Source organism: Zootoca vivipara, chromosome 13 (genome assembly GCF_963506605.1).
Source record: "Zootoca vivipara chromosome 13, rZooViv1.1, whole genome shotgun sequence".
Classification (NCBI taxonomy): Eukaryota; Metazoa; Chordata; class Lepidosauria; order Squamata; family Lacertidae; genus Zootoca; species Zootoca vivipara.
Genome location: NC_083288.1, coordinates 51,793,905 through 51,813,921, shown reverse-complemented (window position 1 = coordinate 51,813,921; position 20,017 = coordinate 51,793,905). Strand labels below are relative to the sequence as shown.

The 20,017-nt window shown below is 52.2% G+C and overlaps 1 protein-coding gene across 1 annotated transcript in view; it reads right to left on the bottom strand.

Annotated features, from left to right (window-relative positions):
- Positions 1 to 4,635: 4,635 nt before the first annotated feature.
- Positions 4,636 to 20,017, bottom strand: part of FGF11 (fibroblast growth factor 11) — a 41,666-nt gene continuing 26,284 nt past the window's right edge. The window contains exons 3-5 of the mRNA XM_035135703.2: positions 18,480 to 18,583; positions 7,486 to 7,684; positions 4,636 to 4,757 (exon numbers count right to left, since the gene is read on the bottom strand). Of these exons, the coding sequence (XP_034991594.1) occupies positions 4,636 to 4,757; positions 7,486 to 7,684; positions 18,480 to 18,583 (425 nt within the window). The remainder of the gene's footprint in view (positions 4,758 to 7,485; positions 7,685 to 18,479; positions 18,584 to 20,017) is intronic.

Below are 20,017 nucleotides of genomic sequence, written 5' to 3'. Positions count from 1 at the left end.
GTTATTGCTGAGAGGGAGCCGGTTTCTCATGCAGGGAGTTAGGGCCAAAGGCAGAGAGGATTCCTGCAATTATTGCTTTTCTGTGCTGGTTAAAGGGGAGGGGGAGGAGAAGGTGGGAGTGGGGGCGGAGCCAAGGAGGCCAAGCCCCGCCTCCTCCAGCGGTTGTCAAGGCTCCATGGTTTGTAGCAGAACAGTGGCACACATCTGGGAGAGAAAAGGGGGGCCATTCCCGACCCCAAAATGCAACACACACCAAAATGCATTTTTACTGACTTCCGATTGAACTCCCAAACAGGGAGATCTGACATTTTTGGGGGGGGAGGGCGTTATTTCCAAAAGATTGGTTCTGCAGAGAGATTTGAAACCCCTCTTTTCCACTTCAGATCTGGAAGCAAAATGAGAAGGATTTTGAAATCTGGGAATTGGAGTGTTTGCATGCCCCTAAACCAGACATCCCCAGACTTCGGCCCTTCAGATGTTTTGGACTACAATTCCCATCATCCCTGACCACTGGTCCTCTTAGCTAGGAATCATGGGAGTTGTAGGCCAAAACATTTGGAGGGCCGCAGTTTGGGGATGCCTGCAAAACATTTTGTGAATCTTTGTACTTTTGTCCATGTACAGTATTTATTTCCCCCGATTTGAATTATAAAACGGTGGTTTTCTTGAGTCAAAATGAGAGTACCCATAAACAATAAAAGCACTGCTTTTCAGAACATCCTGATTCCTTAGCCCGATTAGAAATTAGAGGGGTTCTTTGGGTTGTTTTTAGGTTTCTAACCCCTTCCCCAAATTTGATTTTAGAACTGGGCCGAGGAATTAGGATGTTCCAGAAAGCGAACAGTCACATGGTGCAGATTTCAAATCCGGCTCAGAAATTGGGAGTGGGGTTTGGAATGATTTTTAATTCGGGAATACCTTCACAGTCCAAAACATGGAAGGGACCCCCGAGGGTCATCTAGCCCAACCCCTTGCAAGACGGAACCATGTTTGTGTCTGGCAACCTCTGGAGAAGTTGGAGAACAGAGGGGAAGGGGGGAGGGAGAAAGGAGGCTGAGCGGAAAGAAGGGAGGGGGGAGATCCACGGAACCCCACACACGGGTAGGCAGGAGAGGGGTGTTTAATGCCAAAGGAGACCAGGCAGAGTCGGACTCCCAACCCTCGCTCTCCCACGGCCCTGTCCTTCGGCTGAGGCATTAAGGTGGCTGGGAGGATTATACAGAATTATATACACAGTACAGCCTTCAGATATAAAGTTTGCACGCACAAAAAAAAGGTGGGGGGAAGGTGGGGGAAGAGGTTAGATTTCGAACCTGCAACCTTTCACGCCAGCCAATCGCTCTGAACCACTTGCTTGGTTCTGGTGCAATCGCGACGTCTGTACATGCAAACACACACACACACACACACACACACACACACACAGAGAGAGAGAGAGAGACAGGTGTTTAAGAAATGTGTTGCAGGAAGGTGAGGGCAAGAAGGCTCCAGAGGAATTCATCACCCAGCCAACCCCTGCTTAAAAACCTCGAGTGAATCATAGACATAGAGTTCGAAGGGGACCCCGGAGGTCCACTAGCTCAACCCCCTGCAATGCCGGAATCGCAACTAAAGAAACGTAGTCTTAATAACAACCATCGTTGGAATTTCCTTTCTTGTCGTTTGAATCCCTCGGTTTGGGTCCTCCTCTCTGGAATATCAGAAAGCAAGCTTGCCCCCCTCTCCCGCGACATGAAAGCCTTTCAGATATCTGAAGATGGCTGCCGCACGTCTGAATTGATACAACTACATTTGGGCAGGAGGAGAAAAAAAGACGCAGTGATGTGTTGTTTGTTTGCGTGTTTGTGTGTGTGCGCGCATGGAAGAGATCATTTGCGCACAACCCCCCGAAAGTGAAAAACAAGCACCTCACTCAAGACATCACACCAGTCGATCGATCCATGCACTTCCCACTGGCCCTACACACTGCCCACTGGTGGCCAGGTGGGGAATTGCTCCCTGGGGGTGTTTTCATTTCCCTTTTTCTGGGCAGCTGTCGCCCCCTTGTGGCCGCACCTTGCAAAGACACCGTTGCACCCCTGCTGGATCCTCAGCAGAGAAATTCCTGAGTTCTCTTGAACCCTGTAGCCATTGGACAGGAGGGGATAAGGAGAGGGTGTCGGTCTGGTGCCTGGGACACCTATGGCTCTGGCTGCACGAGGCCACCGCTGGGAGGAAGACGAGATAGGTAGTCACTGCCGCCTATGGCTCATTAAAGCGTCGGGCCTGATCGTGGAATCGTAGGGTCGGGACACCCTGAAGGGCATCTAGCCCAACCCGCTGCGGGGCAGGTCCCGCGTGCAAAGAATCCCCTGGATATCCCGTTTGTTGGTCCCTTCTGTTGGCTGGACAGAGATCGGATCTCTCTTTCAAACATGGCTCGGTAAGGATGGAGCAGGGCGAGGCGAATTTGGAACCCGGGGCCAAGGGGTGTGGGGGAAGGCATTGCGGAACCCAGGCCCACCTTTCTGGAAGAGGGTCTAGTGCAGCCTGGTGCCCCAGATGTTTTTGGACTATTCGTAGTCCAAACAGCACCTGGGGAGCCCCAGGTTGGAGAAGGTCTAGTCGTTTCAGGGCTGTGAACCCGAGACCCCAGGGCTTTTTTGTGGTGTGGGGGGCAGCTTAGCTCAGTGGCTGTGTGGAATTAGAACATGCGTCCATGGATGGGCAGGAGGGGAGGGGGGCTGGGGAACAGGGGACCCCCCCATCTCTAGCAGGAATAGGAATTGGAAGGGACACCCCAAAGGTCATCCAGCCCAATCCCCTGCAATGGTCCCCGGGTTTGGTTTCTGGAAGACAAACGCATGGCAATGTGAGATACATTTTAAAAAAACTATTCCGTATCCATCCACCCCCACCCTAGAGACCCCTCCGAACCCCTTCCCCGAACCCCACAAGTATTAATAAATGCTACCTCCACCCCCTCGCAGAACACGGGTTCGGATTGGCTCATCCCCCCAACCCCCACTCAGTCTTGTTCATTTATGGCCTGTTGAAATCCCGAAATCGGATTGGAGTATGGCGAATCTGGGCTCTGGGGTGCAGGAGGAGACAGGGTTGGGGTGTCAAAATGGTGGTGGTTTTTTTTGGGGGGGGCGGGCGCAGAGTTTTATGGCATGCACCCTCCCCCGAGTTATTGGCTATTTGTTCCCCAATAAGGTCAATGCGCCAGGAAGATCGTCGCAATGATGCAAATTATTTTGGGGGTGTCCAAACTGCCATCCCCCCGGCAGGCCAGTATGACGGTGTCGCCACTCAGTGGCCAAATATGGTTATTGCATTTTCTTCTTTTGCAGCGGAAGCTGGGAAAACGCCCCTTGGCATGCTCCGTGAATGCAATGTTGCCATCCGGTGGCCAGAGGGGGGTATGACACGTGTAGTTTCGCAGGCTGCAAAATGTTATTGGTTCCTGATAGGGCAATGTCGGCCCCCGGTGGCTGAAGTCGGCAATACAGTCTTCTTGCTGCAGAACACGGGAGCCCAGCGAACAAAAAGGTAGTCCTTTGTATCACGAGTGTCCGGAACTGGAATTGCAATTAGTTTTTTTTTGGAGGGGGGGACGCCGACAGTCATTGCATTTTTCATTTTAAAAAAAGTGCCCACAAACGAAGAAAAAGATTCCACTTATTTTTGTTAAATTGCTCCAATAAAAGAGTGTTTAGATGGTTTCGCTTTGAAGGCTTCTCCCCAGTTTTTACATCCTGGGCCCTTCCAGGGACAGAAGGCAGTCTCAGGGACAGTCAACTCACCGCCTCCCCCCGCCGCCCGGAGGAATCCCATATAGCCAACTGCCGCTGTTATTCACAAATCCTAAAAGACCAGCAGTGAAATCCATATACAACGATTCCAGATAGGAGAATGTCACCCCCCAGTGGCTGAAAAGGGTATAGCACAGTTGTCACGAAATCGAAAAACTCACCCCCCTCCAACCCCCCCGCCCCGGAGTAGGAATCTCTGTTGTTTTCCATTGGCTGCTAGAAGAACGTCAACACACTTCTTTTAAAAACACTCTCCTTCTCCCTGAAGTTGTACCGTTGGCCCCGGCGAAGAGAAAACACCCTCGTTGCGCCATTTTGGAAGACTGCTGTAGATTGATTGGGTTTCTAAAAACGTCGTTTTTATCCCTGACGAGACGCAACCACTTCTGCAATAGGGAGGCTGAAAGCGCACACCCCCCCCCACACACAGTGGATTTGTCACAGTTTGGAAGAAGAGGAAGAAGAAGAAAAATCCCGGCGTTGCAATGTCGTCCCCATGCGGCCGGAGGCCGTATTGCACCTGTAAGCGCGAAACGGAAGACTTCCGTTGTGTTATTTTTTTCCCCTCGTCCAAGTTGCCGGACGATGATGACGGACCTCCTCCTTTCCCGGCCAGATCCTGTTGGGGTCCAAAGTCCCACAGAGGCAGAAGACAGCGAGAGAGAAGGGGAGACACATCCTGAGAGAAAATGGAAGGTCCGTGAAGGTGTGTTTGGGAAGGTGTTTCTCAGCGGGCGGCTGTCTCAGAGGTGTCTGTGGGGGGGGGTCGTGTGTGCAGGTGGCTTGCACGGGAGAAGTGGGGGGCGGAGGAGAAGGGGCACCCCCCCATTCCTTGGGGCTACGTGGCTTCCGCCTTGGAGATCTCTTTGACGGGCACGGAGGGGGCACCGGCCTCCTCTGCCTTCTTCGCCAGGGCCGGCTCGACCACGTTGTGTAAGGAAGGCTCGCGATACAAGGCCACTGCGGAGGAAGAAAGGGGGCAGGGATTAAAACTGCGTCGGACTACAATTCCCATCAGCCCCCAGCCGCGGGGAACCAGAACGGCCCCCACGTGAAGGGAGACCTCGTCCGGGCTCCCGTCAGTTCTCTTAACCGGCCTGTCGCATGCCTCTTTGGCCAAAGGGGGCAGAGCCGTGCGGCGCGCAATTAAACTGCGGAACTCCCTGCCACAGGAGGCGGGCGACGGGCACCAAAATTGGCAAATTGGTGGGAGAGCAGAGGGCTATTGATGGCTGCCAGCCATAACGGCTGTGCTCTGCCTCCGTGGTCAAAGGCAGCGATGCTTCTGGGTGCCACTTGCCGGAAATCGCAGGAGGGGAGAGGGCTCTTGTGCAGAAACCGAGCTTGCTCCGTGTTCCACAGGAGAACCCTTTAAATATTTGAAGATGGGTCTCTAATCTCGCCTTTTCCAGGCTAAACACCCCCAACTACTTCCAACTGTTCCTCTTTTGTCACCCTGATCATCCTTCCAACTTGCCTGTTCCCTCCTTCACACAATAAAACAGAGTCCTGTGGCTCGAAAACCGGACTTAATCCCATACCTACCAAGTTCCTGCTGGAAAAATAAGGGATCGGCAGACCGGAAGTAGCGCTGCCGCCATTTTGGAACTGGGCAGAGCATGCTCAGAAGCGACTTTCGACGCTGCTCTGCCCAGTTCCAAAATGGCCGCCGCGACAGAAATCGCTTCTGCGCATGTCCAGAGACTCCAGACATGTGCAGAAGGAGCCTCCCCCGGCCGGTAAGTAAACTGGGGGGGGGGGAATAAATTCCGTTTTTCCAGCTGGAAACGGGTGGAAAAATGGGGGTTTCCCAGGGAATACGGGAGACTTGGCAGCTATGACTAATCCTGGCCAATTTGCCACGCTACAGTAATTCTGGTTTACTCGCGAGTAAGCAGTGAGGTTGGCCAGCTTTGGAGAAAGTCTGGATCCCTGATGGAAGGAGGAAATGGGCCAGATTTAGGTTGGATGAGGCCTTGAGCTACTGGAGGTCATGGGGCCCTTTATATGTCCAGCCGCCCTTTGTCAACAACAAATTGTCGCTGTTTTTTTCTGTTGAATATATGCTATATATGGTCATTTATGGACCTCAAAGGTATCTCAAGCCATTTGCACCTGTCGCCCTGCAACCCGTCCATGCAGAATGTAGGCACCCTATATATAGAAAGGAGCAAACCCGTGATATTTTAGGGAGCAGGCTGGCAGGCGGGGCCCATGACTTACATCCTAGGAGCCTACACAACACAAAACCCTGTTGTTGCATGTAGGTTTTATTTTAGTTATTTTTTATCTTATATTTTGGAAATGTACATCCAGTCCCCCCCCCCGTTTAAATTGCTTGTGGGCCCCCAAGAGAGTGGGGCCCTAAGCTATGGCTTGTTTAGCTTATATGTAAATCCGGCACTGGCCCTCTGCCCGTGTCCTGAGTGACGATTTTCTCTTCCTGACCAATAAGATTCAGAGTCCGTTGCTCAGGACTCTCTCAGCTAGGCACCTGAAATACTCTTTTATCTTTGCATCTGAAGCAACTAGGAGGAAGATGCAAGGACAGGCTGGCTCAGAGGAAGGTTGGGAGCAGACCGGGCATGGGCGTACCCAGCGCAGGGCAGGGGGGGACAGCTTACCTTCCAAGTTCCGGACTGCAGAATCCGGGACCGGCAGCCATTTGACACCGGAAGTGCCCTTCTATGCCCTTCTATGGGCATAGAATCCGGGACCGGCAGCCATTTGACACCGGAAGTGCCCTTCTATGCCCTTCTATGCCCTTCTATGCCCTTCACTTTGCCCTTCTATGGGCACTAAAAATGGCCGCCACCGGCTTCGAAAGTCGCTTGTACGCATGTCAGGAAGTGCGTCGACGCAACTTCCGGTGTCGCTCCGCCCATCTATGGGCACCAAAAATGGCTGCTGGCAACACCGGAAGTCGCGTCTATGCACTTCCAGACATGCGTAGATGCGACTTTTGAAGCTGGTGGCGGCCATTTTTGGTGCCCATAGAAGGGCAAATCGGAAAGGGAAAAAATGGCCGCCGGCAGGAGAAAATAACGGAGAAAAACGGGAGACGAAGTGATACGGGGGACCACCGGGAAAAGGTAAGTAAAAAGGGGGTTTTCCCGGGGGAAACGGGGTACTTGGCAGCTATGGGGACAGCTGCCCCCCCCCCAGAAGCAGGGCTGGCGCAGCCGTGGGCGAGAGCGGCGTTGCCGGTGGGGCTGGTGGGCAGAGGCAGATGCGGAGCACAGCCCGGCGGAGCGCGGGTTCGGTGTTCCCGCCCACCGCGCCGCACGCTCCGGCAAGGCCAAGCGCGGCGGGGAACCAGAGAGCGATGGGAAGCTGGAGGGTGCGGCGCAGTGGGCAGGAACGCCGAACTCGCGCTCCGCTGGGCTGTACTCCACCTCTGCCTCTGCCCACCAGCCCCGCCGGCAGCGCCGCTCTCGCCCACGGCTGCGCGCTCCACCTGGGCTCCGTAGCCCCGCCCACATTCCCACTTTGTGGCCCCTCCCCTCCCGTGCCTTGGCCCCCCCTTGCCCCCTCTAGTTTCGATCCTGAGACCGGGGCTTTTCTTCACAGCTGTGCAAGAGATCATGCGCGCCGGAAGCAGCAGAGATCACTCGCACGGCAACGATTCCCAAGGATCGCTGACCCGAGGCTTTCTCTCCCAAACGCCCCCCCCCCCGCCTCTGCTCACCTTCCAGCAGTTTTGGGAGGAAGTGGGCCGCAGCTTTGGTCTTCTTGACTCGGTTTCCCTTCATCACTTGCCCATCCTTGTTTATGCCCAGGTACCACGACCGCCCCGACTCCCTCTGCCGGTAGAGGGTGGAGGAATACATGACGTAATAGTTCTCAAAGACGCACTCCTTGAAACGGCACTCGGCGGTGAAGTGAGTCTGGAGGGGAGAGAGGTTCATTATATTCATTGATTTTTTTAAAAAAGACATTTATGTACTGCCCTCTATAAATACGTAGCAGTAGGGGAGCAGGGGTTAAGAGAGAGGCCAGGGTTCGAAGCTCGCTACGAAGCTCGCCGGGTGACCCTGGGCCAGCCTGAGCTACATCACAGGGTTGTTGTGGCTGGGGCATACCAGTCGGAAGGGCAGGGTACATATAATAAAATTATTCTTATTATTATTGGAGGAGGGAACTATTTATGCCCACTTGAACTCCTTGGAGAAAAAGGTGGCATACAAATGCTATGAATAAATAAAGGAAATCGCAGTTGCTTACAACAATTGTACAAAAAACCATTCTGTTCTGGGCACCACAGTTCAAGAAGGATACTGACCAAGCTGGAATGTGTCCAGAAGAGGGCAAAAAAATTGGTCAAAGGCCTGGAAATGATGCCTCATGAGGAACGGCTTAGGGAGCTGGGTATGTTTAGTCTGGAGAAGAGAAGGTTAAGGGGTGATATGATAGCCATGTTAAAATATATGAAAGGATGTTATATGGAGGAGGGAGAAAGATTGTTTTCTGCTGCTCCAGAGAAGCGGACACGGAGCAATGGATTCAAACTTCAAGAAATAAGATTCCACCTAAACATTAGGAAGAACTTCCTGACAGTAAGAGCTGTTTGGCAGTGGAACGGACTTCCGGAACAGATGAAGTTTGAGAACCAAGGGACTACTGTATTTATTCTTAACCGCTTGCATAGGCCTGGCAGAATAGAAAAGTTTTCAGCAGGCATTTAAAAGTTGGCCCTGACGTTTGCTCCTGAATTTCTAGTGACAGGGAGTTCCACCGGCTGATGATACTAAAGACTTGTGGTTTTTTTGTTTGTTATTTCTGCATTGGACTAGAGGACCTTTGGGGGACCCCTTTCAGCTCTACGACTCGTTGTATATTGATGCTGCTGCATAAGAAAACACTTTATTTCATCACTGAGAACAATCAAACAAAACGCAATGTATCTATATACAACAGATCAACAATTATTCAACTATTTTGAAACCATTATAAATCCCTCCAGCTCTCTTGGAGGAAAAGCTGGAGATGTAATAAAATACCACCCCAAAAAGAGAAATACGCCCCACAAAACAAAACAAAAAAAACCATTTATGCAAACACTGGCTTGTACTGTATTGACAGCTGCCTGCCACTAGGTGGCGCTGCCCAACACCAGATGGACACCCTTATGAGATCACCCACAGGATTCCTGGGGGTCTCTCCAGGATACCTGGGTCCGCATCCCAGAATCGTGAGGACGAAGGCGCCAGCGGATCCATAACGTTAATGAGAGCAAAGTGTCCCGGAGGAGCGCTCACCCCAGCTACTTTTATTCTCTCCCCCCCCCCCTGCCCAAGCCGCCAGCCGCCATCGTTTTCACTGCCAAATTTCTTCAGAGCTGTTTAATTGATATTAAAAGGGCGTCTTAAGAACCGCCAAGAGATCTGCGGGGGAGGGAGGAGGAAAAACTCCCGAGAGATTTCTGCAGGGATCAGGGAGGTTATTTAACCCCTCAGATCCCTGTCCTACCTCCTTTAGCAGGCGTTCAAGTTCAATTTTTGCAGCCTTTTGGCATTTTTCTTCCCCTAATTCTTTTTACTGATTTTCCATATTTTTTTAAACAAATTGTGACCAAATTAATACAGATTAAAAAGCTGACATCCCGCGCCCCCCCTTTTGCCCCTCTGCTTTCCTTCCCCTTTTGCTGCCCAGGACTCTCTCCTGCTGTGAGTGCCCACAGGCCCTGTCCCTGCCTCCTTCCACCTGGTCTAGGGCGGGGCCTGGAAGGCCTCATAAAGGACTGCTGCCGCCGCTCTGCTGCTGGTGCTGCCCAGGGGAACTTGAAACAGCACAGAGTCCTTTTTAAAATGCTTTTTAAAGAATTTTTAATGTTTTTATCTTCTTTGAGGTGGTAGGTGGGAGGGATTTTTAGTTGGGTGTGGGAATCTGTTAAATTTTAGTGTATTTGTAATTTTTATTGTTTTTGGTTTTATTGTTTTATTGTGTTTGGGGTGGTAGGTGGGAGGGATTTTTAGTTGGGTGTGGGAATCTGTTAAATTTTAGTGTATTTGTAATTTTTATTGTTTTTGGTTTTATTGTTTTATTGTCTTTTTTGTGTTCTTCTTTTGTTGAGTTCTTTGCTGTTTTTTACAGAGGTTTTATTTTGTTTTTAAGGGGAGGGGTCAGGGCTGCCCGGGAGGGGGTCCCAGCAAGCAAAATGGCTGGGGCAGATTCCACAGGGGGGTGTGCACTGGAACAACCGATCTCAGTGGTCACGGGTAGGAGGAGGAGTTACGCTAAGACCAGACCATGTCATTACCGAGGAGGCAGACTTAGTCGTTGTCTGAGGACTATCCCTGCCTCCAGGTCTGGTCCTGACCGGACGGATATTGGAATCAGCAAGGGATACCCACATGACCTGAAGGTGCTGCTGTGCAATGCCAGGTCGATGATGAATAAGACCACCGCCATTCACGACCTGATTGTGGATGGAGGATTTGACCTGGCATGTGTGACAGAGACCTGGTTGGAGGAAGCCGATGGGCCCGTTCTTGGCGCTGCTTGCCCACCAGGTTTCTCTTATGCACAGCAACCCAGGCCATCTGGGCGGGGAGGGGGGGTTGCAGTGATTTTTAGGAAGTCATTAGTTTGCACCAGGCGTCCTATTGGGAAGACCCAGTTCTCTGAGTGCATGTTCTGGAAGTTGGGCAATAGAGGCAGTACAGGATTCCTTTTGGTGTACCGACCTCCCCGCTGCACCAAGGATTCCCTGCCCGAGCTGCTTCAGGTCGTGTCGGATGTGCTCCTGGAGACACCTAGCTTGGTTGTCTTAGGGGATTTTAACATCCATGCCGACACGACCTTACAAGGAGCCGCTCGGGACTTCGTGGAAAGCATGGCCACCATGGGGCTGTCCCTGAATAAGTCTGGCCCAACTCATAGCCGCGGGCATGCCTTGGACTTGGTGTTTACCTCTATGGACGTTGGTGATCTGACATTAAGTAAAAGCGAAACAAAAGAAGTGCCATGGTCAGATCACTTTCTGGTGCAACTGGACTTCTCCGCAACCCTTTCCCTCTGCAGGGAGGTGGGACCGATTCGGATGGTCCGCCCCCGCTACTTAATGGATCCAATTGGCTTCCAAAGAGTGGTAGGGGATGTTTTATCCCATGTCGATGGCCTTTCAGCTGATTCCCTGGTGGCCCGCTGGAATGCGGAGTTAACCAGCGCTATTGACTGTCTGGCTCCGAAGCGCCCTCTCAGATTGCATGGAGCCCGGACAGCCCCGTGGTTTTCCCCGGCGCTGAGGGCAATGAAACAGTCGTTGAGACGGCTAGAGCGCCGGTGGCGGAAAACTCATTTTGAATCAGACCGGACACGGGCTAGAGCTCAACTTCGAGCCTACCAAGTGGCAATGGCGACGGCGAAGAGGACCTTCTTCACCGTCTCCATCGCATCTGCAGAAAACAGCAGCAGGAGACTCTTCCAGGTGGTTCACAATTTAGCGGAACCACCTGCTCCATCCGGGCCCAGTACGGGCCACATGATCTCCTGCAATGATTTTGCAAAGTTTTTTGCAGATAAAGTCGCTCAGATTCGGGAAGAGGTAGACTCCACCGTGGGAGCAGGGCCGGGGCGGGGGAGTGCTAGAGTCCTGTCTAGTCAAGTTTTGTGGGATCAATTTCAATCTGTTACCTCCGAGGATGTGGACAGGCTGCTTAGACGAATGAAACCAACCACCTGTCTCCTTGATCCTTGCCCATCCTGGCTTATAAAAGCTAGCCAGGAAGGGCTGGGCGATGGGCTTCGCGGGTTGGTAAATGCTTCTCTCCATGAGGGAGCCTTCCCAGACCCGCTGAAAGAGGCGGTTATTAAACCGCTTCTTAAAAAACCATCTTTAGATCCGGCCAATATGGCCAACTATCGCCCAGTCTCAAATCTTCCATTCTTGGGCAAGGTGATTGAGCGAGTGGTTGCGGAACAACTCCAGGCACGCCTGGAAGAAGCGGACCATTTGGATCCCTTCCAGTCAGGATTCAGGCCTCATCATGGGACTGAAACTGCCTTGGTCGCACTGGTCGATGATCTCCGGCGGGCTAGGGACAAAGGTAAGAGCTGTTTCCTTGTTCTGCTGGATCTCTCAGCGGCTTTTGACACCATCGACCATAACATCCTTCTGGACCGTCTAGAGGGCTTGGGAGCTGGGGGCACTGTCATGCAGTGGTTCCGCTCCTTCCTCCTGGGCCGTGTTCAGAAAGTGGTGGTGGGGGATGAGTGTTCAGACCCCTGGGCGCTCACTTGTGGGGTGCCTCAGGGTTCTGTCCTCTCCCCCATGCTTTTTAACATCTATATGCAGCCACTGGGAGAGATCATCAGGGGGTTTGGGCTGGGTGTCCATCAGTATGCTGATGATACCCAGCTCTACCTCTCTTTTAAATCAGAACCAGTGAAGGCGGTGAAGGTCCTGTGTGAGTGCTTGGAGGCGGTTGGAGGATGGATGGCGGCTAACAGATTGAGATTGAATCCTGACAAGACAGAAGTACTGTTTGTGGGGGACAGGAGGCGGGCGGGTGTGGAGGACTCCCTGGTCCTGAATGGGGTAACTGTGCCCCTGAAAGACCAGGTGCGCAGCCTGGGAGTCATTTTAGACTCACAGCTGTCCATGGAGGCACAGGTCAACTCCGTGTCCAGGGCAGCTGTTTATCAGCTCCATCTGGTACGCAGGCTGAGTCCCTACCTGCCCACTGACTGTCTCTCCAGAGTGGTGCATGCTCTAGTTATCTCTCGCTTGGACTACTGCAATGCGCTCTACGTGGGGCTACCTTTGAAGGTGACCCGGAAACTACAACTAATCCAGAATGCGGCAGCTAGACTGGTGACTGGGAGCGGCCGCCGAGATCACATAACACCGGTCCTAAAAGACCTACATTGGCTCCCAGTACGTTTCCGAGCACAATTCAAAGTGTTGGTGTTGACCTTTAAAGCCCTAAACGGCCTCGGTCCGGTATACCTGAAGGAGCGTCTCCACCCCCATCGTTCTGCCCGGACACTGAGGTCCAGCTCCGAGGGCCTTCTGGCGGTTCCCTCATTACGAGAAGCCAAGTTACAGGGAACCAGGCAGAGGGCCTTCTCGGTAGTGGCACCCACCCTGTGGAATGCCCTCCCACTAGAGGTCAAAGAGAACAATTACCAGACCTTTAGAAGGCATCTCAAGGCAGCCCTGTTTAGGGAAGCTTTTAATGTTTGATGGATTTCTGTATTTTAGAATTTCTGTTTTTTTGGAAGCCGCCCAGAGTGGCTGGGGGAACCCGGCCAGATGGGCGGGGTATAAATAATAAATTATTATTATTATTATTATTATTGCTGTTCCCAGTGCGATAAGATTTCCAAAATTCCTTACAAAGTTTCAACCCCTCTCCCCACACATCACCTGTTCGACTACCAACTTCTGCTGAGGCTTTTATACACTTCTCATCACCTGCCCTCCAAGCAGTCGAGCAGATTAAATCTTCCTTTATGTATCTATAATAATCATTAATCAATTTTAAAACATCCCTGTTCGGGTAGCTCTTGGATAATCCTATTCCCTCCCAGGCAGCCTTATTGTAGCATCTAGGACAGTGGTAGGAGGGAACCTCAGTCCTGGGTGCAGAATGTGGCCCTTCAAGTATTGCTTTCTGGTCCTGGGGAGCCTCCCCGGGCCACGCCCCTTGCCCCAAGCCACACCCCTCTCTGCTCTCGATTGGCACCTCCCTTAAGTGTCCCCCCAGCTGTGCTTAATCTCTGACCGCAGGACAGAGAGGGGCGTGTCAAGAGAGAATTTATATTCATGGCCCAACCACATTTGCCTTGGGCTCCGCCCACCACAGGCAACCGGCCCTCGCGAGCCTTCCAGGAAGGGAATGCGGCCCTCCGGCTGAAAGGTCCCCGAAGCGTCGGGAGAGCTTCCGCTGCGCTCATGTCCCGTTTGGGGGGAACCCGGCTGGCCACCGTGAGAATTGGACGCGGGACTGGTTGGGCTTCTTTGGTGCGCGGTTAAACGGTGGAACTCCCTGCCACAGGCTTTTTTAAGAAAGGACAGGGCAGGAAGGAATAACGTACAAGGGAAGATTAACAAATGCTAGGATGTAAAGATACAAACTGGGAAGCGGGAGGGAGGGAATTCGACGCTCGGATGAGCAATATCTAAAGTGAATTTCAAGAATATGTTTAAATGTAAAAGACGGAAAAGCAAAATATTATTAAAAAAAGAAAAAGAAAGGAAGGGCAGGGCAAATCCGTAAAGGAGGAGGAGGCTATCGATGGCTGCTATCGACAGATCAGTTGTGGGACCAAGCAGATGCGGCCGTTCTCCTAAGATTCTAGTCCTCATGCTTCTGAATGAAGGCCTGGTTTACAAATACGGGATGCTACCTGTCGATGAGCCACTCCTTTGGTCCCTCTAGATCAGTGCCGTGGAACGGACTCCCTTGGAGGGTGACGGACACCCCCCCTTCCTTGGAAGTTACTAAGAAGAGGTTGGATGGCTGTCTGTCCATCCTGTACCAGGTACAGTCCAACCTCGGCTTCTGAACGCCTCCGTTTTGGAACTTTCTGGCTCCCGAACGCCGAAAACACGGAAGTGTGTGTTCCGGTTTCCGAACGTTTCTCTGCTCGAGTGCAGAAAGCTCCCGAAACCAATCAGAAGCCGAGCTTTGGTTGTCGGACGTTTCGGAAGCCGAATGGGCTTGCGGAACGGATTACGTCTGACAGCCGAGATTTCACTGTACATTATATGTACAAATTCGCTATGTAAAAATGTAGACTTTCCATTTAAAGAAATTTGGACTTCATTTTTATAAAAACCGTATGAGGTTAAGGTCTGGTTAACTACTACCCTCCCACCCCCTTTTAACACAATATCTTGTTGTTCTGCTTTGTTTTCTACACGGAAAATATTATTGTTTCTTCGTTTCTTCGACGATGTGTGTGTGTGTGTGTGTGTGTGTGTGTATAACACTTCACCCCAGCTGATATTCCTGCCTTGTAGGGGGTGGGGCTAGATGACCCCCCGGGGGTCCCTTCCAACTCAGCAAGGATTTTTTGTCTGCACTGACTGGCAGCAGCGGCTTCTCAGGGCAACAGGCCGCAAATATCCAGCTTCTGGGGACTAAACTGGCTATCCCATTCAGATGGGTGGGATATAAGTAATAAGCTGTTGTTGTTGTTTGTTTGTTTGTTTGTTTGTTTGTTGTTATTCTGCATGCCAAGCAGGTGCTTGACACTTGGATGATGGGCTTGAGGGCATCCTGAGCAAGTTTGCAGATGACACCAAATTGTGAGGGGAGGACAGGATCACACTTCAAAATGACCTTAACAGATGAGTGTAATTGGTTCCGGAAGTCCATACTTAACCTGAAGTGTACTTAACCTGAAGCAAACTTTCCCATTGAAAGTAATGGAAAGTGGATTAATCCTTTCCAGACGGATCCACGGAGTACTTAAACTGAAAATACTCAAACCGAGGCGTACTTAAACCGAGGTATGAGTGTACTACACTTGGGCAAAAAAAATGAAAGGCACAATTACAGGATGGGAGACACCTGGCTTGAGAGCAGTACATGTGAAAAGGATCTAGGAGTCTTGGTAGACCACAAACTTGACATGAGTCAACAGTGTGATGCAGCAGCTAAAAAAGCCAAAGCAATTCTGGGCTGCATCAATAGGAGTATAGCATCTAGATCAAGGGAAGTAATAGTACCACTGTATTCTGCTCTGGTCAGACCTCACCTGGAGTACTGTGTCCAGTTCTGGGCACCACAGTTCAAGAAGGATACTGACAAGCTGGAAGGTGTCCAGAAGAGGGCAACCAAAATGGTCAAAGGCCTGGAAACGATGCCTTATGAGGAACGGCTTAGGGAGCTGGGTATGTTTAGCCTGGAGAAGAGAAGGTTAAGGGGTGATATGATAGCCATGTTCAAATATATAAAAGGATGTCATATAGAGGAGGGAGAAAGGTTGTTTTCTGCTGCTCCAGAGAAGCGGACACGGAGCAATGGATTCAAACTACAAGAAAGAAGATTCCACCTAAACATTAGGAAGAACTTCCTGACAGTAAGAGCTGTTCGGCAGTGGAATTTGCTACCAAGGAGTGTGGTGGAGTCTCCTTCTTTGGAGGTCTTTAAGCAGAGGCTTGACAGGCATATGTCAAGAATGCTTTGATGGTGTTTCCTGCTCGGCAGGGGGTTGTACTGGATGGCCCTTGTGGTCTCTTCCAACTCTACGATTCTATGATTCTATGCTCTAAAACCCGTTAAATTCTGGCCTCGAATCGCACAGTGCATACAGAATGATGGCGAGCTTAGTCTCCATGCCTTTGTGCTTTGTGCAGTCCCTCACCTCTCCTTATGTGCTTATTTTCTCTTCTTTTGGGGGGCGTCCCGAGAGACTCTTTCTCCCTCTCCCCGGCTGTGCCACCCCTCCTTCTCCTGCCCCCTCGCCTGCCTGCCTGCCCTCCATCCCTCCCTCCTCCTCCCCCTCTCTCCCTCGCAACCCAAGCAGCGAACCATCACCTTCTGCCAGGCTCATCCTTTCTGACAGCCACCATCTTCCCAGGGAAAACTCCTTCCCTCTCAGCTGCTCCACGTTCCCTGCCGGATCGGGGTCACCTCTCCAGGCGGCGGATAAATGATTCATCGCGCGTGCCCCCAACCCTCGCTGCCTCCCCCAGCCCCCCCCCCGGTCTGCACCCGGCACCTCCTCTCCCCTGCAATCTAACCTCCCTCTCTGTTTTTGGCACGGGACGGACCCTCCCCAAAACGCCACCCCTCCGATGCGGTCACTGCCAGGAATTTGCCCACAGATGCATTGCTTGGCCAAGGGCCACACTGCCGCAGGCTGGGCGCTTCCCGGTGGGAAGGGCAAAGGGTGGGGGGCAGGATCAGGGCGCCACGGCAACTGCCAGGCTGGAGGACGAGGGAGGGGCGCCAAGAGGAAGGACAGCTGATCCTGGCAGCCGGCCGCCTTTTAGAAAATGCATTGTTTTATCTCAGAGGGTGAGCGCATGGGCCTTTAAAGCACATCCACATCTCAAGCACATGATCTGCTCTCTCCAATGAACCCTGGGAACTGTAGTTTCTTGGCACCCTTGGCTAGCGGCGGCTCCTCCTGGGATTGTTTTCTGTAGGAATGCCCTGTGCTTTGCAGCTGAGCGTTGGGGGCAGATGGAAGGAAGTGCTGGTACGTTGTTAAACTGCGGAACTCGCTGCCACAGGAAGCTGTGCTGTGGCTGGATGCTCCGTGAATATCTTGGTCCATCACGGTTGGTACGGATGACAGACAGGGGTCTGTCCTGTCTTCTTCTGCCTGTTCCCATTCCCAGCAGCCCTCTCGGGTATTCAGTGGGTAGAGCACGAGACTCTTCAACACAGGGTTCTGGGTTCGAGTCCCACATTGGGCCAAAGATCCCTGCATTGCAGGGGGTTGGACTAGATGAGTCTCAGGGCTGTTCCGCGATTCTGCGAGCATGGATCGATCTGCGAACGCGTCTCCGGGTTTTAAGGCAGGGAGGGGTTTTTTTGCACAGCCACCCGCGAAACGAATCATATACAGTAATTATTTCCCAGGGAGGGGAATACTTTCTCTCTCTCTCTCTCTGAACTGCAATTAGCAGCTGCCCTCTTTAACGAGGCCTCTGGAGAGAGAATTCCCTGACCCCAATTGGAAGGGAGCGCATTGCTTCCCCAACCCCTCTTCCCACCATCTCGCCACCTGCCTGGGCCCATCAAGCTCTCTCTTGTTCGGCCGCCCCACCCCTTGAGTTCTGCCAACCCTCTTGGCCCCCCCTGGGGGCTTGGCGAAAAAAGTCAGAAGCGCCACAGAGTGCTGCTGGAGCGGTTCCTACCTGTGGGGTTTTTTTGTGTGTGGGGGACCCCCAGAGCGAGCAGGGCCTGCCCTGCAGACTCCATCTGCAGACATCAGTAGCTCCTGCTGGAATCGCAGCAATGTTGAGTTGGGAGGGACCCCCAGCGGTCATCTAGTCCAACCCCTGGCAATGCAGGGAATCTCAGCTAAAGCAGCCATGACAGATGGCCATCCAACCTCTGCTTTAAAAACCTCCAAGGAAGGAGAGGCCACAAACTCCCAAGGGAGACCGTTCTGGCACTTACGGTCAGGAAATTCTTCCTGATGTTCAGTGGGGAGTAATGTAATGACTCTTGAGAGTCCCATAGACTGCAAGAAGATCAAACCTCTCCATTCTGAAGAAATCAGCTCTGAGTGCTCCCTGGAAGGACAGATCCTGAAGCTGAGGCTCCAATACTTTGGCCACCTCATGAGAAGAGAAGAATCCTTGGAAAAGACCCTGATGTTGGGAAAGACTGAGGGCACTAGGAGAAGGGGACGACAGAGGACGAGATGGTTGGACAGTGTTCTCGAAGCTACGAACATGAGTTTGACCAAACTGCGGGAGGCAGTGCAAGACAGGAGTGCCTGGCGTGCTCTGGTCCATGGGGTCACGAAGAGTCGGACACAACTAAACGACTAAACAAATGTATCGGAGCAAACTCAGGCATCTAAAGCACATTTCGGGACATGAGAAGAGCCTGCTGGATCAGACCAGTGGCCCATCTAGTCCAGCATCCTGTTCTCACAGTAGCCAGGCAGGTTGCCGCAATGAGAAACCTTTCTTTCCCCCCTGTCCCAAATCTTCCAGTGCCCGTTGGCAGGAGGAATCGACACCACCACCACCCCCCGGATACTCACAGAGGTATAGAGGTAGCCCTCGGCATTCATGGCGACGTACTGGCCCGATTTGGTGCTCTGGATTGCGACCACGCGAAGTCCCACCGGGATCAGGTTGAAGAGGGCTGTGGGGAGAGAGGCAGAAAGGTGGCCGTTTTGAACACCAAATGAAGAGCAGGAAGAGGGTTGGGGGGGGTCAGCAAACAGAGCCAGATTTACACCCCCCCCCCACTGCCCACTAGTTGTCAGAAGGTTTTTCTAACTGGGGAGGGGGGTTCCCTCTCCCAAAAAACTGTCCATTTCCATTTCTAACACTTCCCATTCCCAAGATTCGTTCTTCACACGTGAGCTTGGAAAGGAGCTACTAGTCCTCATGAAAATTCGCAACCTTCCGAATGCGATTGTCAAAATTCGCTTCGTAATTTGCTTCCTAAAAACCTACGCCTTGCTTGATTGCAAGGAACCAAGCCGAAACCGTGCAGCGGTTTCCGGGAGAAAAAGATAAAATAATAGAATCGTTGGTAAAAAATGAAACAGCACATTAAAGCTCTCAAGATAGTTAAAATGACAATAGACTAAAAACAGATTAAAACCTTGCCTAATATTCACTTTTCCCGCAACTTAATGCTCCTTTCCTCGTTTATTTTCACCGGCCTTTCCAAACACCTCCTTAATTTGGAGAGCTTCGTTGCAGACACCAGAGGAATGCCGAACTCAAAGCACAGTTTGGGTTCGAGAAGCGAGGATCTGGGTCGTTTCTTGGCGGAAGCGGATTCCTCCCCCCCTATCCTAGTTGGGAGCCTGGACCCGTGTGCCCTATAGGAAGAATCCTAGAACCAGAGAACTGTGTAGTTGGAATGGGATCCCCAGGGGTCATCCAGCCTAACCCGCTGCAATGCAGGAACCACGGCCAAGGAATGGCAGCTAGCCAAACCTCCAAGGAAGGAGAGAGGAATTCTTGGGGGGGGGGGGCAGAGAAGGACCCCAATGGGCAGGACTTGTGAATTCTGCTGGCGGAGGAGGAACAACAAGAAGGAGAAAGGTTGCTTTGGAAAGGGACTCAGACCATGGGGAGCGAGTTCGAGGTTGGCGGCAGGCAGACCTTTCGAGAGCACGAGGTGCTGGGCCTCGGCCAGGAGGCTGCCTCATCCCTAGGGGCCCCCACTTCCTTTAAATGCTCACTTAAATGCAAGAGCAATGGCACAAGGGGGCAAGGGGTGGTGGTGAGATTTGCTGCGGTTGTGGCTGCTGCCCCCCTCCTGCCGGCTTTGTATTCGGGTCTCGCGCGGGGTGGGGGTGCGGAGAGAGATTTGCTGGAAGCAGCCCAGGACAGGATGAAATGGAAGGAGAGCAAGGATCATCAATCATTCGTCCCTCCGAGGACGGGCCGGCTCAATTATACTCAGATAGAGAGCCAGGAATGGACGGGCGGAGATTGGGGGGGGGAGAGGAAGGGGGGGAGAAGGGAAGACAGATGGCACTAGCCAGCAAGGGAATGAGCAAGGGGGGGGAGGGAGGCCGTGGCTGCAGATGGGGGGGTCATGTGGTCAGACGAGAGG